Source organism: Xyrauchen texanus, chromosome 25 (assembly GCF_025860055.1).
Source record: "Xyrauchen texanus isolate HMW12.3.18 chromosome 25, RBS_HiC_50CHRs, whole genome shotgun sequence".
NCBI classification, from domain to species: Eukaryota; Metazoa; Chordata; class Actinopteri; order Cypriniformes; family Catostomidae; genus Xyrauchen; species Xyrauchen texanus.
The window spans coordinates 10,875,868-10,898,992 of NC_068300.1; the positions used below are offsets into that span (position 1 = coordinate 10,875,868).

A 23,125-nucleotide genomic window follows, 5' to 3' on the forward strand; every position below is an offset into this window, starting at 1 on the left:
GATGAATGCCCATCCCTAGATTTAACCACTGGAGTCATATGGATTACTTTTATGCTGCCTTTATGTGCTTTTTGGATCTTCAAAGCTTTGTTTGTGTTCAGCAGAAAAAAGAAAGTCATACATGTCTGGGATGCCATGTGGGTAAACAATGAGATAATTTTTATTTTTGGGTGAACTATCTCTTTAAGCCAAAATTGTGGAATCTGGAAACAAATGATGCTAGAACTTTTCTCAACTAATTTCACATTCCTTGCAAATGTTAACTAAAGTTTAACACACAGAAAACATGTATTATAAAACAAAAAGTAGAGTTTAGCTATCTTTTCCATACATTGAATGTGAATCGTGACCAGGGCTGCCAAGATCTTTAATGGACAAATAAGGATCATCAAAGTAGCACACATTACTTCTGTGCTACATTCAAAGTCTTCTAAAACCATATGGCATATTTTGCATGCACAAAGGGCAAGACTTTTTTTTTTAAATAAATCCATCTGTTCCTCACATAAAGCTATTATTTGACTTCAGAAGACAAGTCAAGTGCACAAGTCATATGGGCCACATTTATGTTTTGAGCTCAATCGCCCCTTGTTACCATTCACTTTCATTGTATATGAAAAACAGCAGTGTGAACATTTTACCTAAAATCTCCTTGTGTGTCCCAAGGAAGCAAGAAAGTCATACAGGTTTGGATCAGCAATACCTGAGGGTCAGTAAATGATAACATAATTTTCTCACAGAAGGGAAAAAAACTATTAATTAATATTCACAGACACCACATATCATTCATTATTGCCCTTATGCCTGTCGCATTAATGAAGACAGAGCAGAACAACGGCATTATATATATATATATCGCTCTGGATGCCTCTCACATGTCAAAATGAAGACCTCTGGCAGGTCTACCCCACCCCTCGTCCCACAGGCAGATTTCTGTCACACTGAAAACAGGTCTGGTTCAACACCATCAAAGGGAAAGGACTCCTCTGCCACATCAAATACACTACTGGCACACTAACAGATGCAGTACTGATGTCATAAGTCAGCACATAGATCATGTCAGACTGAAGGAACACAAAATCACAATGGGTTATAAGTTGCAAATCAGTATCTTTGCATATTTGCTGTCAATAATTTCTATTGTTAAAACAATATGATTTATAATGATTTAATGCTCTGATAAGGAGATTTTCAGTCTGCATGACCCAGAGGAATACAAAATTACCATTGAGATGTCTAACTTTTTCTCATAGCCAGCAATAAAGAATGAATACAGACAAATGTCTCAACAATGTTTCAAACTGCTCATTTTTGTTGAGAAGTGAGAGATTTTAGTATGCATTCACAAAATGTTGCATTCGATTCCTTCAAATTATCTCACTATTTTATTTTTACTATCTAGTGCTTTGTACTGTAGTAGTTTTAGGCCTACATAGTGACCAGTGTAAGGTAAGTTACTAGCAATCCACTACAAATTACTAATTACTTATTTAAATTGTAATCTAATTAATTTACTGATTAATCGGGTTTACTTGACTCCTATGAAACGTTTCTATATGAATCTATCCTCCTCTCCCAAGTGTAATCTTTGTTCTCAAGGATCTCTAGGTACGTACTTGCACTTCTTTTGGGACTGTCCCTCTCTTTCACCTTTTTGGACCCAGCTCTCTCAGGACTTATCTTATCTGTTGGACTCTGATATTTGTTTGACCCCACACAATTTTTTTTTTAATGACTTAAGGGACCTAACCTTATCCATTCAACAAAGACATTTACTGTTAGCAGCTCTCACAGCAGCAAAAAAATGTTAGTTAACCGTTGGAATCCCCTCACACAATGGACAGACGAACATGGACAGTGTCTTTGCTGGATATTATATCGATGGAACTCTCAACTTCTCGTATGCATGGATCCAATGTTAAGACTGTGAATTTATGGCATGCTGCTTTTGATAGTGTATCAACCTTTTTAACATCCATGTAATTTATTTATTTTCTTATTTATTTTATTAATATTATTATTTATTCTATGTTTGGATTTTATTGTTATTTTCTTGAAGTCTACCAGGGGTGGGGTGGGGTGGGTTCTAGATTTGTATAGTTGCTTTTTGCTTTGTATTTTCTTGATTTTAAAAAAGAAAAACTCAATAAACAGTTGTTAACAAAAAAATAAAATAATTACTGATTAATCATCTCAGAAAGTAATCACTTTACTAATTCACTTATTTTTAAGTTACTACACCCGTTATCTCACATTTGCACTCAGTATGGAGAAACGTGTTCAGAGTGTTTAATTCTGACATTTATTTATTATTATTGTATTAATATGTCCCCTTTCTGCTGGTCAGAGTGGATTGTGAGGGAGGTTGATACACTGTGACCTTTATGAGAGTGGAGTGTTTAGATCCCTTGAAACTTTGGTTCAACATTTTGGGATTCCCAGATCTCAGTTCTTTAGGTATTTACAGCTGCTCCACCTGCTCTGAACTGTTTTTGGGAGTAGCATACACCCCCCTAAAGTGGCAGATACTCTGGGAGTGGTGATTACTTCTTTTGGAAAAGGTAATGAGGCATCAGTGTATTACTCCCTGCTAATTCAGAGTCTGGGGGACGGAGCTTTAACTTCTATCAAGAGATTATGGGAGAAATATTTAAACTTGGTATTGGAGGAGGGAGTGTGCGCTAGGATTCTAAAAAATATCAAGTCTGAATGGTGCTTGAAGGTGCGCCTTATGCAATTCAAGATTTTACACAGATTCTATTGGACCCCTTCTAAATTGTACAGACTTGGTGTGAAAGACACACCCACCTGCTGGTGATGCCAATCAGAAGATGGTGGTGTGTTAAGATCCAAGAATTTTGGTTGAAGTTCAAAGATTTATTGTGATGTATTGGGCACTCAAATTTCATTTTGCCCCAGACTCTGTATTTTAGGCAATGGGGCGGTCATCAATATAGGGAATAAACACTTAAAAAACTGGGTCCTAACCAGTGTCAGGATCGTTGGAATTTTTTTTTAAGGAGATGGAAATCGGCTGGAGCAACCCAGGAGTGGTGCTTGGAGATGGGAAGGGTGGCAGCTTTTGAAGAAGGGTCATCTGGAAGACTGTTGGGAAATGAGGCAAATATCTGGCATTCTTGGAGGGCTCTCAGGGAGGGGCAGTGGAGAGAGAGGTATAGTTATTAATGTGTGTGATTATATATATATATATATATATATATATATATATATATATATATATATATATATATATACATATACATATATTTTGTACATACTCATATGTGACCACAGGAATTGTTTTTTGAGGGTCAGGGTGGGGTTATGTAATGTAATTGTGGGGGTTAAAAGTTGATTCTGTGTATATATGTTTTGCTTTGTTTTGTTTAACGTATGAATGAATAAAAAATGTTAATCACAAAAAACAAAGATACAAATCAACATTTGATTGGAGAAAAGCCCCGCCTCTATTCAGTAAGCAAAATACAAATATCTCTAGAAGTTCACACATTTGTAATGCATGACTTGCTGTGGTTCGAACCAGGAACCTGCCATTTTACATTTCATGAGTCTAACCACTGATGCAGCATGCATACTTCCTGGCAAAGAGATTTCCTTCGGTTAAAGTCAGCAGGCAAGTCTAGGTTATCTTTTGAACTATAGGTGGCGCTGTCTCCAAACTTCTCAGTTATCCTCAGGACATGATGTTGATGATGTATACCAATTTTCGTAAAGATTTATCACTTTTATATAAAATTTAATATGGACCACATAAGCTGAAAACCCATACCAAGCTTAGAGTCATCAGGTTTTGAATAAAAAAAAAAGTAATCAAAATGGTGGAGAGCCAATATGGCTGATATCAAACAAAGCAGAAAGAAAGAACAGACCGTGCATAATCTATTTAGCAAATACTCCAAATTTTTAAAGCATCCCCAAGCTGGTCTCAAACCAACAACCTTTTGATCACCACAGCACACAGGTATGGTGCATCATACTGCTGGACCACATTTCCATAGGTTTAACAGTTGCTGAAGAGACACACTATGCTCAGAGTCAGCAAGCTTTTAATAAAAAAAAAAAAAAGGATTCAAAATGGTGGAGAGCCAAAATGGTTAATATCAAACACTGCAGAAAGAAAGAACAGACTGGTCATGATGTATCTAACCTAATAGCATAATAACTGATCAGAATGTTAAAATAATGTTGTCTACGGATAACCTTTTGATCAAATAGTGTTACAAATGTGTTGGTTAGTATGCTAACTAATTAGCATGCTAACCAATTAGCATGTTAAAATAGTATTTCCCTACAGATAGCATTGTGATCAAATAGCCTTATAAGACAGAAAACCCAAAAGTTAGCATGCTAACCAATTAGCATGCTAAGCTATCATAGCATGTAGCATGATAACTATGCTAAACAGACCATGTTCTTTTGAAATACAGGTGATACTTTCTCCAAACTTCTCAATGCTATACAAAAGGATATCACTCACATATATATATACATATATATATATATATATATATATATATATATATATATATATATATATATACACTCACCTAAAGGATTATTAGGAACACCTGTTCAATTTCTCATTAATGCAATTATCTAATCAACCAATCACATGGCAGTTGCTTCAATGCATTTAGGGGTGTGGTCCTGGTCAAGACAATCTCCTGAACTCCAAACTGAATGTCAGAATGGGAAAGAAAGGTGATTTAAGCAATTTTGAGCGTGGTATGGTTGTTGGTGCCAGACGGGCCGGTCTGAGTATTTCACAATCTGCTCAGTTACTGGGATTTTCACGCACAACCATTACTAGGGTTTACAAAGAATGGTGTGAAAAGGGAAAAACATCCAGTATCGCGGCAGTCCTGTGGGCGAAAATGCCTTGTTGATGCTAGAGGTCAGAGGAGAATGGGCCGACTGATTCAAGCTGATAGAAGAGCAACTTTGCCTGAAATAACCACTCGTTACAACCGAGGTATGCAGCAAAGCATTTGTGAAGCCACAACACGCACAACCTTAAGGCGGATGGGCTACAACAGCAGAAGACCCCACCGGGTACCACTCATCTCCACTACAAATAGGAAAAAGAGGCTACAATTTGCAAGAGCTCACCAAAATTGGACAGTTGAAGACTGGAAAAATGTTGCCTGGTCTGATGAGTCTCGATTTCTGTTGAGACATTCAGATGGTAGAGTCAGAATTTGGCGTAAACAGAATGAGAACATGGATCCATCATGCCTTGTTACCACTGTGCAGGCTGGTGGTGGTGGTGTAATGGTGTGGGGATGTTTTCTTGGCACACTTTAGGCCCCTTAGTGCCAATTGGGCATCGTTTAAATACCACGGCCTACCTGAGCATTGTTTCTGACCATGTCCATCCCTTTATGGCCACCATGTACCCATCCTCTGATGGCTACTTCCAGCAGGATAATGCACCATGTCACAAAGCTCGAATCATTTCAAATTGGTTTCTTGAACATGACAATGAGTTCACTGTACTAAAATGGCCCCCACAGTCACCAGATCTCAACCCAATAGAGCATCTTTGGGATGTGGTGGAATGGGAGCTTCGTGCCCTGGATGTGCATCCCACAAATCTCCATCAACTGCAAGATGCTATCCTATCAATATGGGCCAACATTTCTGAAGGCGAAAGGGGGTCAAACACAGTATTAGTATGGTGTTCCTAATAATCCTTTAGGTGAGTGTGTATATATATATATATATATATATATATATATATATATATATATATATATATACCAGAGGTTAGAGCCAACAAACAAGTGTGGGTTATTTTTTTAACTATTGGTGGCGCTGTCTCCAAACTGCTCAAATATCATCAGGATATGATGTTGATGATGCATACCAATTTTCTTTGAAATCCAACAAGGTATTTAAACAGTATATCATTTTTAAATAAATGTCAATATGGTGGAGAGGCAGTATGGCCGATATGGGAAAAAATGGTATGAAAATTGTTTTAGAACATACAGTCAGGGGGGCCTGGATAGCTCAACAATCATTGACACTGACTACCACCCCTGGAGTTCTGAGTTCAAATCCAGGGTGTGCTGAGTGACTCCAGCTGGGGCAACAAAATTGGCCCAGATGCTAGGGAGGGTAGAGTCACATGGGGTGACCTCCTCATGGTTGTGATTAAGTGGTTCTAGCTCTAGAATTAATCTATTAAGTGGTGCATGGTAAATTGTGCATTGATCATGGAGATTAGCATGAGTCTCCACATTGTCATGCACAGCAAGCCATGTGATAAGATGTGCAGATTGAAGCAGAGGCAACTGAGACTTGTCCTCTGTCACTCATATTGAGGTGAGCAACCACACCACCACAAGGACCTAGTAAGTTGTGGGAATTGGGAATTCCAAGATTGGGGTGAACAGGCAAAAAAAAAAAACATTTTCACAATTCTTAACCCATAAGTGGCGCTGTCGCAAAACTCTGCATTTGCCTTCAGACTATGGTCCTCATGAAGCATACCAAGTTTAATTTCGGTAGGACACAGCATTGATGAGATACATGCTCATATCCAATTTCACAGCCATCTCGCTAAATATTTGTTTGTATAACTTTTCAACAAAGTCAAATATCAAACTTCTGTATAATTAATTCTGTGCGGCTCATTCTGGAGATTATTTTGAGCCATTTTTTGTGCAAATCAGGCAAAGTTTGAAGGAACAGAAGTGGAAAAAAATGACAAAAGACATAATCCAAGATGGCGGCCACTGTAATGGGCGAAGTTTTAATGTAAGGTGTTTTTGTGTCTCAAGGACAAACGGTTAAAAAGATATGCAGAAAAGAAAAGTAAATTTTTTACATGGAGTGTGTCCTAAAGACCTCAAATTAGTATGCGAGCTATGCTTGACTACCCCTTTCAGTTTGACAAATTTAATAATTTCTTAGGTTCTATGGGCTGTCATAGACTCCCATTAGGAAGAAGAAGAAGAAGAATACTAACGGATACAATAGGGGCTACACACCTACAGCACCTTCAGTGCTTGGCCCCTAATAATAATAATAATAACGAAAACAATAGGTGCCACAGCACCTTCGGTGCTTGGCCCCTAATTAATGTATTATACTACTTTTTGTAACAGAGTAATTTGATTACAGTAACTAATTACTTTTTAATCAGATTACACCCAACACTGATAGTGACAGACCAATATATTGGCCAAGACAATAATTTATCAGATATTTTGAGATTATGAGATTCATAGTTTGTAAAATAATAATTAGTTTAAATTGGCATCATTAAATGTAATTATTTATAATATATAAATATTTCATCAGCCACCCTGTTGACCCCATATGTAATTGAATAGCTCTACAATGTAACTGAACATCTTAAATTGTCTCATTAAATCTATAAAAGTTTCAGCATTTTTGAAGTTTCCAAAAACCACTTTTTCGAACTCCTCCTAGACTTTTCTTTTTTGTTGTTGTTGCATGTATCATCTAAAGACCAACAAGACAAAAAGTTATCAAAATAATTTTAATTAGTCAAATTGTTAGAAGACATAAGCCAATTCATTTTTGGCCATGGCCAAAATTCACTTATCGTCCTATATTTTCTGAACGTAAAGTCCAAATTTAACAAAACTTGGGAAGCTTCAATGAGAAAACATTTTGTGAATGCGTGCCAAATTTCATCTAATTCTGCTCATAGAGGGGGCTACAGCAAAAACAAAAACAGTTATAATTCTTCTTTGGGTGAAACGCTAACATACTGTATATACCTAAAGGTGAACTGTAATGTCATTTAGCTCAGGACCAGGTGTGTTTAGTGTCCCGAAAAACAGATCCCTGATTTCCACCTTATTTTTGCCCTTTTTTAAAAAAAAAAAACTCCACATCTAACTTGTTGAACTTCCACAGAGACTTTCACAGTTTTGGACCTGACATGATTTTCAGCCAGTTCACCCCTGGATTTATAGGTAATTACTCTGAGAAGACAAAAGGAGACATTAATGTTTGAGATTAAACGTCTCCCTGTAATCACGGAGCAGAAACAGGGCCGTTCATCCAGGTCCCCACATGACCATAACTCACAGACACAGGAACACCACCTACTCTTTAACAAATTAGGGTTTGGCACGGTGCTGTTCAGAGCAGAAGAGTGCAACAGATTTCCTCCACACCCCTTGCTGCCATCATGTACACCAAACTAGTCAAACACTGCCATCATGTGTCCTAAGACCCATTTGCACAAAGTAAAGGTGTCAATATCATCATCAGACATCATAAAACAGATATAGAAGATGTCCTCTGATAATGCAGGCACCTGCCTAGTTAACATCTAGTTTTAGTATTTAATTAACCTAAGCAGTGCAAATATAGGTGTAAGGGCCCAATTTAATTTCACCCTTTGCCTGACAAGGTTGATTTGTTTTGCCTCCACATAAAATTGTGCATTGAGCTTCTGGATCTTAAAAGCGCAGAATTTGCAACTGGTATAGTCGCATATTCTGCAATATGGGACCTAGAAGAAGAAAAATCAGGGTGACAGACACTGATGAAACCTTTGTCTCCCATTCCATCTCCCTGGAGCTTGGAGTGTGAATCACTCCCACAAAACAGCCAAATAACTCACTACACAAACACCAAGGCTGCCGCCAAACACACTGAGGGAGACACAGCATTAAAAACAACCACCTGTTGATTCTGTGAGTTATTTCTGTTTTAAAGGAAGCCCAGATTTTCCTTGACATTGTCACTTAATAAAAAATCTCCCTTCAAACCATCTGCATCGTTTTGGACATTTCGGAGAGGTTTGTGCTTTTCAATACACCTTACAGCTTTTAATCTAAAGCAATATGCATCCTACTGAATTGAAAGATGTTTATTATAGCAATTGCAATTCTAGATCCATCTTCAAAAAATCCATACCGCTTTGGACAAACATTTCTAAAGGTTTGTGCCTTTAAAACACTTCTAAACCAATATGCAACATACTTCATCACAAAATGTTGTTCAATCAAAGCCACTTTAAATCGGACTTGCACACCAATTCAATTTCAAGTTTAGCTTATTCATTACCATTGTGAAACTGAATTTCACACCAATTCAGTTTCCTAAGTGTAAACATGCCATTTAGATATTTGGAAGCCAGAACACTTACCTCACTTTGGCATCTGTTGCAGTTCTCTTTACATATTTACCTGTAATCTAAAAGAACATGATTCTTCATGGCAAGATTTTGTAAATCAAAGAAATTCCAGCCTAATCATAAACCTGTTGTGAAACTGAATTGCACGCCAGTTTCTCAAGTGTAAACGTGCATTTCATACAGTCGGAAACCACAACTCTTACCTCACATTGGCATCTGCAACAGTTCTCTGGTTATGATGACTGTATGGATCATATGAAGCTGTATTATAAAAGGTTTTCCCTTTCTGTTAGGTAATGATGTCCGTGTGAGTGGCGTTGAGATACCGTCGGCTGTCACAGGTGGCTGCAACTCTAAATTAAAGCTCCCAGCCTCAAAGATGGACACAACAACTGAGAAGAATTGTGAAGGGAGGGAGAGAGGTAGAGAGAGAGGTAGAGAGAAGGGCAGATATAGCAGCAGCTGTAATGCAGTCTGTCAGCACAGCAACATGTGGTTATGAAGAGTAGCTCACTGGAGCTGTGGCAACAACAGAAGTGAGAAAGCTGGATTGCGAGAGCTTGTCCTGTGCAACAAATGAACCCCCCCAACCCACCCGCCAATGCTCATTTCTCCCCTCAGCATCTGTACAACCCACCCAGCCACATGTCCCCCTCCTACCTCTCCGTAATCAGTGACGAGGGCATCCATTCATGTATCCTATTTGATGGAGGGACTGCACTGACTGAAATGTAAACCATGCATGGGATAATGAAGGGAGGGTATTATATTATGGACCATAGAAGAGGCTTAGCCCCCATCTTTTAGTCTCACATGTCCTCTGTATTTCTTAGTTTGCCCTCTTTTGACCAACTTTTAGTCATTTTATCATAAATTTTTTTCTCCTCTAGGGACTGCTGAGCTTCACTATCTTGATTTCAATGTGCGAGGGATGGTTTTATTTGATCTTAATAGGTTTTATGACCATGGCGCATCTGATTAGTCTGCTTTTGCAGAGGAGGTAACCATGACAATCAACATGGAGCCTCCAGGGTCTTAAAAGACAACAGGTCGGTTGGAAAAAGTGAGTGTGTGTGTTTGTTTGTTTGTGTGAGTGTGTGTGTGTGTGAGTGTGTGTGGTGCTTTGGCTTAAAATTAAGCTTCTCAATTAAATTAACGTGCTGTCTGTATCTCTCTCTCTCTCTCTCTCCTCTCTCTCTCTCTCTCTCTCTAAAAATACTATGATGTGGAACACATCCAGAGATTATGGATTCAAGTAATAAATATCAGCTACATAAACCTATTGTAAATAATAAAGACTCTTTGAAATTCAGCAGTATTGCACTTACATTTCTAACAGTAACACAATTTGTAGTGACTCCCATTATTTACTTGATATGGCTTGGGTCTAAATGTATCTGTATAAGAGGGACAGTTATCTATACAAAATAACCTGTGTAGGAAGGAATAGCCTATAAAAAATTTGATTTAGACATTAAAAAAAAAAATGCATACAGTATACCAGAAAACAGACAAACAATACAAAACCGTTATTACTGATAGCATTTCCAGCTGTTCTGAAAGTGCTAACTTTTAAGTCAACATAAAATCCTGATGTTTAAGGGTCCCCCAAGCCATTGTTAAAGGCTAAAAAATGAAAAGATAAAAGAAAGAAAACACATCTACACCCACTTAACATTGCATACTTTATGGTAAAATGGTGGTTAAAGCTTTATTATTATTATACAGTATTTGGTGTAGATTTGGACAGAGGAGAATCAATTCCATTTTATTGGGAAAATAAAATAATTTCAAGGAAAATTCCATTTTAAAAATATTCCATTATTCTTGCACAGTAATCATAGTTTATCTGAGGAATTTTTTGTAATATAATAGCAACCACAGGTTAACATGGATGACCCATCATTAACATGGTTATGTCAAAAAGATCACGATTCCTTTGTTCCCTATATACTGTATCTCAAAATAGTGAGTACACCCCTTACATTATTGTAAATATTTGATCATATCTTTTCATGTGACAACACTGAAGAAATGACTCTTTGCTACAATGTAAAGTAGTGAGTGTACAGCTTGTATTACAGTGTACATTTACTGCCTCAAAATAACTCAACACACAGCCATTAATGTCTAAACCGCTGGAAACAAAAGTGAGTACACCCCTAAGTGGAAATGTCCAAATTGGGCCCAATTAGCCATTTTCCCTCCCCAGTGTCATGTGACTCGTTAGTGTTACAAGGTCTCAGGTGTGAATGGGAAGCACTAGTGTTAAATTTGGTGTCATCGCTCTCACACTCCCTCAAACTGGTCACTGGATTTAGACATTAATGGCTGTGTGTTGAGTTATATTGAGGGGGACAGCAAATTTACACTGTTATACAAGCTGTACACTCACTACTTTACATTTTTGCAAAGTGTCATTTCTTCAGTGTTGTCACATGAAAAGATATAATCAAATATTTACAAAAATGTGAGGGGTGTACTCACTTTTGTGAGATACTGTATATATATTTGATATGAATGAACAATTCCTCCCAATATATACTCACCATATTCAGTATGATGGATAACCCTGTTTCTAAAAGCATACTTTGCCTATCCTTGACACAGCTAGTCATAAAATCATCTTCGACTGTCCATAAACATGAGCAGTGCTTGTTTCTGATGTATATTAAATGTGGCTTGGCACTGTGGCACTTGCAGTCGTTTTGGTTTGTTAGTACCTCGTTTTATGAAAACTATTTTGCTTCCCTAAATGTGCCTTAACACAAATTTTGTTTGTGAATGAATCTGTGTTTTGATTGAATTGTTTAAGTAAATGAATCGTTCTTGTACACCTCCACTGTTTCGCTCATGAATGACTCATTGTGTTTAATGAATCAGTTTAATCACATCATTGATCAAAGACTCCCTCATAATAAAGAGTTACTTCACCCAAAATTATAATTGTCTCATCATTCACTTGCCCTCATTTCCCAAATGTGTATGACTTTCTTTCTTCTGCAGAACACAAACAAAGATTTTTAGAAGTATATTTCAGCTCTGTAGGGTTTCACAATGCAAATAAATGGGTATCAAAAATGTGAAGATACAAAAAGCACATAAAGGCAGTATACATCCATATTCATAAGCGATATGATAGGTGTGGCTGAGAAACAGATCAATATTTAAGCCCATTTTTACTTTACATTTTTCTCCCTGCCCAGTAGGTGGCAATATGCACGAAGAATGTGTATTGCCAAAAACAAAAGAAGAAGAACTTGAAAGGTAAAGTGGAGATTTAGAGTAAAAAAGGACTTAAATATCGATCTGTTTCTCACCCATCAATCATATAAATTCTGAAGATATGGATTTATCCATTGGTGTCGTATGGATTACTTTTATGCTGCCTTTATGTTCTTTTGGAGCTTCACATTTTTGGTACCCATTCACTTGCATTATGAGGACCTACAGAGCCAAGAAATTCTTCTAAAAATCTTTGTGTTCAGCAGAAGAAAAAAAGTCATACACATCCGTATATTTGTCGCTTTCTGTTTTCTGAATACTGAGGATTCTGATGATTCTACTCCATTGGCATACTATTTTTGGCATACTACATAGTGGGAAAGTATATGGACATTCGGGTGCAGCGGCTCATATGTCGACACCTACTGGCTATTATTGTTACTGGCTAAACAAATCATTTGTGGTGAACGGATTAAAAAGACTGGACTCAAATGAATCAAAATCCCCCTAGGCAGATGCTCGCATCCCTCTGTATTAATAGACAATAATAAGCTATATATATTTGAATAATTGACTAGATATTTTTATACAAATACAAATTACATTTTTTTAAATTTGCAAAATTAGACAAACATATTTTAACTAAACACACACACATATTTTGACAATAAACATAAATGAAGATAGTTTCTAAAAAGTAAACTGGAACTAATTTGGTGCTAACTTCCGCCCGGACTGCATTCTATCCACGCGCCCTCAGTATGCGCGTCCACGCACGCGGAGCTGAGTAGAGTGAAACTAGTGGACAGCCCGTCAGAAGAGTTATCAAAACAGATTTATAATTCACATAACTGCGACTGGAGCCATGGCAACCGACTCATGGGCTCTTGCTGTGGACGAACAAGAGGCTACAACCAAGTCTGTGAGTGAATAATGTGTTTTCCCCACTGTATTTATTTAAATGTAAGCATGCTATCTGCATGTTCTGCAGTCAGCATTTTTGGGCGTCCTAATCGAACTATGTAATCAAAACGTTCCATTGCCAAAAAATGCTGTCTAATTAGGCAGCTCACTAGGTATTGAGACTGTACAGTTTGACTTGAAACTTCGCTGCCAAAGCTCTTTATACTCTTTGAGGCACACTATATAGTGTGTATGTACATACAGCCCCTCAATATCACTATATCAGCTATAACTTTGATCCGTGCACTTATTCCAATTATTCCTTGTGCCAGTTAAAGATTAGTGATTCATTGCCTTCACCCAAATCAGCTTCAGCCAGATCTGCTCTGTTCATATTAAATGATCATTATGTTTTACATGATGTAGTGTCATAAATATCAGCTCTGTTGTCAAATTATTGGCACATGGTATTGTATGTGGAATCTATGCATTGTATTTGAGTAGACTGTAACTGCAATTCTGTTGTACTTTTTTTTTGTTTTTTTACAAAAAATAAACACAGATTGGCAGTTTGCGGATTCTGGATGTGGGACATAGACCTGTTCTTTGCACTAATGGTAATCAACATGAATTACATTGTTTTTAAGATGTGTAGAAATTTGTTGCTATATTGTTACTAACGGTTTTAAAGGTTTCTTTTCATTGTCTTATGTAATTGTAATTTATTGAATTAGTACTTTTTTTTTTATCTTTAGGGAGAACAAAACCCGTTGATGATGGTGACAAATCTGACGAAGAGGATAAAGGTGAGTTAAAAATGGTTTATTGTTGACCTTAACCTCCTAAACTCCACATACACATGTGTGGACATAAAGTTTTCACTATAGGCTATACCTAATTTAATTTAAGGGTTAAAATTTGACGCACAGAGTCATGTGACACAACAACATGGCGCAGATCTGAGCTGAGGTATTTGAGTATATAGTTTCTACATGGACTATAGGCTCATTTTCATAAAATATCCTATGCACTCTGTGCATTATCACATTTAGAATCAATGAATGCTTCCAAAAGCTGGAAAATCTTGCTTTTAGAGACATGAAAATAAGGTCAGGGTTCCCACGCATGCTGGACAACCTTAAATTTGCATTGCAGTTTTCAAGTCATGTAAAATTAGAAATACACCTAAATATTTTCCAGGACATTTATGTATAATAAAACTGGTTGACTGTGTGGCTAACATGGTTTTTGTTACATATACAAACTCTGGATAGGTGACACATTTGGGAAGAAAAAGAATGTTTAAATTAGGGATGTGTCAGGGTGGTCGTCCAACAACCGAAGAGTCAATTAGTAGGATCGATTACTAGCATTTCTATATTCAATGGTGGTGGTTTTAATGGTAGACACAGTTCTCAAATTAATTGAGAGACGACCCTTCTTTTTCATAGCGTTTGTGTGATGATAACTTGTACTTAACAGTGAGGCTAACGGAGCCTAATTATACTTAAATTGGTTCCTTAACACAGACAAGCAGATTTGTGGCTCAGACAATCCATTGACTAGTCAATATATCCCTTGTTTGAATGCCCAAATGATCAAATTCAAATTGCAACATGTCCTAGTGTGATTATTAAACCGCAAACCACTGTGATTTAGTTAAAAAATGTAATCTGCATGTGCTGCATGCTTCAAAATGAATGTGTGTAATGAATTCAGGAAAAAATAACAATTCAATAACCACAACATGACCACACATCATGACCTCCTGTGTGTTTTTGCTTAAATATTACACCCGTGGGACACATAAAATGTCCTGGAAATGTCCTGGAAAATTGTGCCTTGAAAAGAGTGGGAACCCTGAAGGTGCATTTCAAACTGTTCTGAGACCAGTGCGGACAGACAGCACACTGGATGTTAAGTAATTCCCTAATTAGTGAACAAGGGAGCATCCTATAGCTTTCCTATGCAGCCAAGAGCATTCACTCCTAACATCGGGTCAAAAGTTTCAGGCTGCAGATGATGTTTGGACCGCTCAACATTTTTGGCAGACACGGGACAATTGTAATTTGTACAAAGATTCTGAGTTTTTCTAGCAACATTTATTTTAACATAGTTGGCAGTGATTGGATGATTCTGGCCATTACTTATACATTACTTAATTATTTATGCTAATTTCTGATGTAATGTCTCAAAACATGAATAATTAACACTCCTGGAAACATAAACAAATTCATTTAAAAATAAATCTGACTTCCTATAGCATGGTATTATTTATGTCCCAACTTAGTCCCACTGTCTACATATGTGTACATCAATTTATTAGGAAAGATATTTGGTCTAAAAAAAAAATTGTTTTCCATGTTTCTTAGGGGCTACTATTTACACTGTGGTTTAAATATTTATTTTAAATGTGACATCAAATCTTCACATTAAAAAGCCATTATATTAAAACTATTTACTTCTTGACCTTTTCTTTTAGAGGACAAAGCCACACAGTCCCTCTTAAATAAACTGATCAGAAGCAGTCTAGTCAACAACACAAACCAAGTGGAGGTTCTTCAGAGAGATCCAAACTCCCCACTATATTCAGTGAAGACCTTTGAGGAGCTGAGATTGTGAGTATGTTTTAGTTAAGATTTATACTGTGCCAAAGTTTCAAAATTAAATCATTTTTCAATTAACGTCATAAAAAGTGCAGTAAACAAACTAAATCAATATTTGGTGTGACCACCTTATGGCTCTAAAACAGCACCTATTCTCAGTGGTACACTTGCTCACAGTTTTTCAAGGTTGTTGGCAAATAGGTTGTTCCAAGCATCTTGGATAACTTGCCACAGCTCTGTCTCAATTACTTCTGTCTCTTCATGTAATCCCAGAGTGACTCCATGTTGAAATCATTTGGGCACTGTGGGGGTCATACCATCTGTTGTAGGAAAGGGTTTATTTTCAAAAGGATTGTTTGGAAATCTGAAATTGATATTTCCTATTGACACACTAAAGTGAAAGATATAAAATAACTGGTGCTGTCAGTACATTTTTCATAGTTAATCACTAAAAATGTCTCTCTCTCTCTCTCTCTCTCTCTCTCTCTCTCTCTATATATATATATATATATATATATATAGGGCTGGGCGATAAAACAATATCGATATATATCATGATAAAGAAAATCCATGATAAGCTTTTGAGGAATTTTCGATATTTACTGCATGTCGCTAAAACACAAGCAGTTCGGCTTTCTCAGGCTGCGTTTCCAACTGGGGCGGACGAAATCCACTCGCAGCGCTAGGAGAGAGCTTGCTCCGCACCGCACCCAATCCTACGATCCACCTTGCGAGCATGACTTTTTGCTTTCATAAGAATGATTTGAAAATGCTCTCAGCTTCGCTCACAATGAGCCAGTGGTAACGTAGGGTCAGATTGGATGAACTTGCTAATGCTAGCCGCCTTGCTGATGTTTAGGTTACGTCGGACACCGGATTGATTCCATCCGCACCGCAAGACTTCATGACTTGCGCTCTCTCATCGTCTCTATTGAAGAGCGCGACAGAACAACAGTGATGTGGACAACATCTGCCCTGTCCCGCTCCGCATGCGTTGCCTCTTTTCCCTGCATTTGTGCAGACATGAAGCGCCACATGAGTTAACGTGGTTTCAAAGCACCTTTTAGACCAAAACGTTTTTCTCTTCTAAATGTATCTTTATTAATCAGCATGTTACGAGCCTTTAATAATAAACAAAGTGAATAAACAATCGATTTCTGTTCTAATTTTGTGAAAATTATTTAGATGTCTGGAATGGATAAGGAAAGACTACAATTACTATTTGGTAGACTAGTCTCTCACTTTAATGAAAATATACAAATGTTTTCTAAATTTTCTCTCGGGACACCCCTGAACCCACATTCAGCATCATTCCACAGTCACAAGGGCTTCTATGCCTCATACTTGGGTATCTGAATCTAAATAAATATAAAAAATATTTCATTTGAATGTTAGAATATTCCAACAAATACTGCACTGCTGTCACTATGCTTCAGAACAAACGATGATCTTTTAACATTCATTTTCAATTGATAAACGGTAAAAGATCCTGCAGACCCCACTGCTCTGGCCGTCTCTGGACCCCCTGTGCAGTTTTGTAGAACCTATTTTGACTGTTTAGAATTAATTTTTTCTTCTATTCTTCCGTCAACTTTGAAATAAAAAAAAAGAAAGTGCAATGTGTAAATGTATATCGTGATAAATATCGATATTGAACAATATGAAAAAGATTATCGTGATAAAAATTTGGGCCATAACGCCCAGCCCTATATATATATAATATATATATTTCTTTTCCTGTCAACTTATTTCCTTCTTAGGAAAGAAAACAAAAACATATGTAACAATAATGCTTTATTAACATTTTCCAAACAAAGCCTTCAACAGTATAAAGATTGATATGCGCTGAAATGGTGCCAAATCAAGTAACATTAAATGTTTCACAAAGTCTAAGTGGTAGCTGACTTATTAAAAAGATCTATGCAATCGTGGGTTTCAAACAAAGTCTCATTCTGCATTTTCATGGTAGTTAAGACTTGACGTGCTAAATTGGTCATTAATTTGCACTTTACAGAGTCTCCGAAGTACTTGATATCTGTCACAAGTCCCATCTGGGCTTGTTTTGTACAGCAAATAGCATTAAGAGGTCCTTTCCCCATCATTTGATCACTGACACATCTGTTGGGTGTGTGTTGTGGTGTGCGCGTCAGTGTCACACCCGGGCGGACATATTGCAAAGGTTACGCCCTTTTCCGACCAGTGTATATGCTGGTTTCTGCTTTATTAACAGTAAATGCGTTAAGCGTGATTAAGAAAATGTAACACATGAAACTTTTTACATTTCTAGCAAGCATTAATGCGTTAACTTTGACGACTCTAAAAATAACCATCATTAGGCAAATGCTTTTAAAAATCAAGAAAATGTGAGAAAATAATTTGACCTGTATATATTATGTTATGAGCATTCAGACCAATTACTGTAAATTGACAAGTTGTATGTATAGAGTGAGAAAAAAATGACATCATATTTTTAAATGTTTAATGAACTATAAGCTTTAAAAAGCTCTTATGTGGCACTTGATGAGATCATTTTCACTAGTTGTGAATTTTAACAATCAGGAAACCTCAGCTGCTCAAAGGTGTGTATGAAATGGGCTTCAACAGACCCTCTAAAATCCAAGAGAATGCACTTCCCATGATGCTTGCAGAACCGTAAGTCCACATATTTCTTATTTACGTTGGTCTCAGAAAAATGCAGAGGTCATATGTTTTAAATTTGTAAGAGAAATTAGCTCTGGCATCAACAAATAAAATTGTTTTTGCACACCAGGAGCTAATAAAGATCAGTCATCTTATTCCAAGATGTATTTTTACCTAGAACTATAGATCAAATAAATGCATTCAGAATGAAGCTGATTTGTCTGATTCATTAACAAATCAGATGCTTTTGACACATACTTTGGATATTTAATATGCAATACCTTTACATTACAAATGTTTTTAATTAAAGAGTTTTGCTAAATATCTGCTATTAAAGTAGTGGATACGTGTTAAGTAGTGTTTACTTCAACTTTGGAATGTATAAACCTCTGTATCACTCTTCTCTGTATATATTTCCCTCCACTCCCAGACCTCAAAATCTGATCGCTCAGTCTCAGTCTGGCACCGGTAAAACGGCCGCCTTCGTGTTGGCCATGCTCAGCCATGTGGACCCAACCCTTAAATGGACTCAGGTGAAAGTGAAAACTAACATCTTTGACTGACATGATCCTTTCTCACAGCAAGTTCAAATAGAATTTAAAATCAGAACGAAAATAAATAGTAAGGGATTGTTGAAGGTGTATTTCACCCCAAAATTTACTCATGTTGGAACCCATTCTTCTGTGGAACACAAAAACAGATGTTAAGCAGAATTTCCATGCTGCTCTTCTGCATACAACACAATCTAAAAAGGCACCATAAAAGTAGTCCATACATCTTCAAAATTGCAGTTTGGCTGTATACATCACTACTAATGACTCATTTGATAGTGTGGAAAAGAGCAGCATAGACATTCTGCAAAATATCTCCGTTTCTGTTCCTTGGGGGGGGTCACTCGTACAGGAGTAAAATATGACAGAATTATGAACGATCCCTTCAATAATTCTCTGGTGTCCAATCTATGTGTTTCTTCCAGTGTTTGTGCATTTCTCCCACTTATGAGCTTGCTCTGCAGACGGGTAAAGTCATTGAACAGATGGGCAAATTCTACCCAGAAGTCACTCTGGCGTATGCTGTTCGTGGACACAGAAGTAAGCGGTGTAAATTCAGCTTCTCAATCTTGCAATGTGTAAATTACCGGTATACGTAACCCCAGACTTAAATGTGTGTTATGGCTGCTTTCTCTCAGTGGAGCGTGGTGTTGAAATCAGAGAGCAAATTGTCATCGGCACACCTGGAACCGTTCTGGTCTGGTGCATCAAGCGGAAGCTCATTGACCCAAAGAAGATCAAAGTGTTTGTTTTGGATGAGGCTGATGTCATGATCGCCACACAGGGACACCAGGACCAGAGCATCCGCATTCAGAGGTGAACTTTCTCTAATGGAGGGTTTGAAAACTTTCAAGCAAATAATGTTGAATTATGAAATAACACCTCTATCAACTGTGCATTTATATCTAATATATAGTCGCTAAAAAGGTTTCCCATAAGCCTGTCAAAATAAAATCTGCCCAAGAGGTTGAGGTCTTTGACGGTTGTGTCTTGACTCTGCCTTGGCTTGCTCTTATGAGCGTCCCGCTGCTGTATTTCATGAAAAACACTGTTGTAACGCCGGTATTATGAAGCTTGAGTTTGTGGTAGTACCATGGCACCGGTATAGGCTACTGTGCAACACTAAGTTAACATTGAACCGTCTTTTGAAGCATTTAGTTTCACGTTTACATTTTTTACTTATTATTTGAGAATATGAACCGACTACGTATTTTGACTTTATAATTGTACACACATTTGTTAATAGCCATATATGTTCTTTGTGGGGATGCACTGATACCACTTTTTCCGATACCGGAAATCTCAGTATCAGCCGATCCAATACCAGTGTTGTTTTTTTGCATAATCAGTTATCTTATAGTTATTATTACATTATTGTGTGGAACTAATTGGGTGTGCTCTTTAATATGTAAAGAAACACAAACTTCTTACTACACATTATTTCAGTATAAATGTATAGCTTATTAAGAAGCACTTTATTGTTAACTAGTATACTGGATAATGTTGCAAAATTAAGTAATTTCATTCTTCGAGTCTTCAGTAGAAAAGAAACCAGTGTTTATTTCAGATTTTTCTTTCATTTTTTTTTATGGTGTTTTCATGGCCGTTGATTATGCTAATTGTGAATGAACGTGGCCACGCCCCCTCTTTTCGAATGTTTGGAATTCACTTACATGCACATGTTTTAGTAACAAATCTGGGGAGTGTAAAGCATTTTTGAATCCAGTGGAAAGTTTTTGGGAAGGTCCATTTAACATGCAACATACTCTGAATTTACTCATCACCAGCATCGTTTGTGAAACTTCTCTGGAAAATCATGATGGTAACAGTGATATAGGATACTTGAAGAATCTTCAGAGAAATGTATAAAATGCTTAAAGAAGATCTTTGACTGAAATGCTGTAAAATATTACAGATTTGCAAGCTATACGACAGTGCAGGCGTTTTCTATTTCTTCCCCATGTTGTTGTGTATGCACCTGCCCACGATGTGTTTATGTTTCTTTCTGCTCTGCGTGTGTGTGTGTGTGTGTGTGTGTGTGTGTGTGTGTGTGTGTGTGTGTGTGTGTGTGTGTGTGTGTGTGTGTGTGTGTGTGTGTGTGTGTGTGTGTTCGTGTTCAAAACTTGGCACATTCTAAATTAACTTAAAGGGAAGATATGCTTTAGCATGAAATCCATTAAGTGAGAATTAAGTGTGGTGTCCGTTTTCCATCACAGAATGCTTCCCAGAGGCTGCCAGATGTTACTTTTCTCTGCTACATTTGAGGAGTCTGTGTGGAAATTTGCTGAGCGGATTGTGCCTGACCCCAACATCATCAAGCTCAAACGAGAAGAGGAGACCCTGGACACTATCAAGCAGTACTATGTGCTCTGCAACAGCAAGGAGGACAAATTCAATGCACTCTGTAACATTTATGGAGCTATCACTATAGCACAAGCAATGATCTTCTGTCATGTGAGTCCATCTGCCTTTTCTGATGGTTGAAGATTGTTTGTTTTAATCATTCATCAAAATATCTCGTTGCATCCTCTTTTCTCAGACTCGGAAAACAACCGGCTTGCAGGGCAGATGTCTAAAGAAGGCCACCAGGTGGCGCTCCTCAGTGGTGAAATGGTGGTCGAGCAAAGAGCTGCAGTTATTGAACGTTTCAGAGAGGGCAAAGAGAAGGTTCTCATCACTACTAATGTCTGTGCAAGAGGTAAATGTGCTATTGTTTTTATATTCACAGCTAATAAGTGAATATAGAGTTGGTATATTATATAGGTAATGTTAATCTTATCTATGGGTAAATTCAGCTATTTTCATCAATTTCACGGGCATGCGCAGGTATTGATGTCGAACAGGTGTCCGTGGTGATCAACTTTGACCTGCCTCTGGACAAAGACAACAATCCAGACAATGAGACATACCTCCACAGGATCGGGAGAACAGGACGATTTGGCAAGAGAGGGCTTGCCATCAACATGGTGGACAGCCAGCGCAGCATGGAGATTCTCAAGACAATCGAAAGGCATTTTAGTAAGTCCCGTCGTAATTATTATTTTTTTTTAAAGGGATAGTTCACCCAAAAATGAAAATGGTCATTTATTTACCATTGCGTCATTCCAAACCAGTTTGACTTTCTTTTCTGCAACTTGAAAAAACATGTGAAGCTGTCAATCAACAATCCTGGGAGGGGCGTCCGACCGTGTGACGTCACACGGTCGAACGGCTCGATTTGAGGCAGGGGAAAATATATAAGGAGATTAAAACAAAAACACTGGATGGATTTTTATCATAATAGGATGGTTGTGTACAGGCACAGCCAACACACATTTCAGTACAATCAACTTGAAAAAGTGCATGTACCATTATATGACCCCTTTAAGATAATGTATACATTTTATACTATATATAGCAGAATGGTAAATGGTCTGCACTTATATAGCACCTTTTTTTAAACTTGGAGGTTACCAAAGCACTTTAAACTGTGACCAGGACCATGCAAGGTGCTAGCCTGCCATTGGGAGCAGTTTGGGGTTCAGTGTCTTGCCCAAGGACACTTCGGCATGTGGAGTCATGTTGGCCGGAAATCGAACCGCCAACCCTGCGATTAGCGGTCGACGTGCTCTACCACCTGAGCCACAGCCGCCCCTGTGTATATATTTGGCTATGGTTGGGTTAGGTTAGGAAACTACGGCTAATAGATTAGTTCAATTTAATGATATGTGTGTTTTTTTTTTTTTTTCCTGCAGATAAGAAAATTCTGAGGCTGGATACAGATGATCTTGACGAAATCGAAAAGATCTCCAACTGAAGTAATGAAGACCCAAAATGCACTCCCAAGTTACATCATCAAAATCAGTTGATGTTACCTCATTTAGATTTGATGCTTGATTAAACGACATTGGTGCCACACTTTGAATGTGCAAGCTAGTGTTGCAAAGACAGATGTTTACATTAATTACAGATGTAAACTCTAATCTTTATGCCAAATAGTTTTGATTCCAAACTAACAGATGTTACAGGAGGAATCAGTTTGCGTTTGAAAGAGTGTCTTGCTATATTTCCATTAG

At 37.4% G+C, this 23,125-nt stretch overlaps 1 protein-coding gene across 1 annotated transcript; it reads left to right on the plus strand.

Moving 5' to 3' along the window:
- Positions 1-13,162: 13,162 nt before the first annotated feature.
- ddx19a (DEAD-box helicase 19a) lies at positions 13,163-22,887 on the plus strand. The gene is made up of 12 exons (XM_052091951.1): positions 13,163-13,292; positions 13,836-13,890; positions 14,029-14,079; positions 15,756-15,891; positions 18,439-18,531; positions 18,950-19,052; positions 19,496-19,610; positions 19,709-19,886; positions 21,287-21,528; positions 21,610-21,768; positions 21,897-22,088; positions 22,805-22,887. Exons 1-12 carry the CDS (start codon positions 13,236-13,238, stop codon positions 22,864-22,866), a joined length of 1,443 nt encoding a protein of 480 aa, XP_051947911.1. The 5' UTR covers positions 13,163-13,235; the 3' UTR covers positions 22,867-22,887.
- Positions 22,888-23,125: the final 238 nt, after the last annotated feature.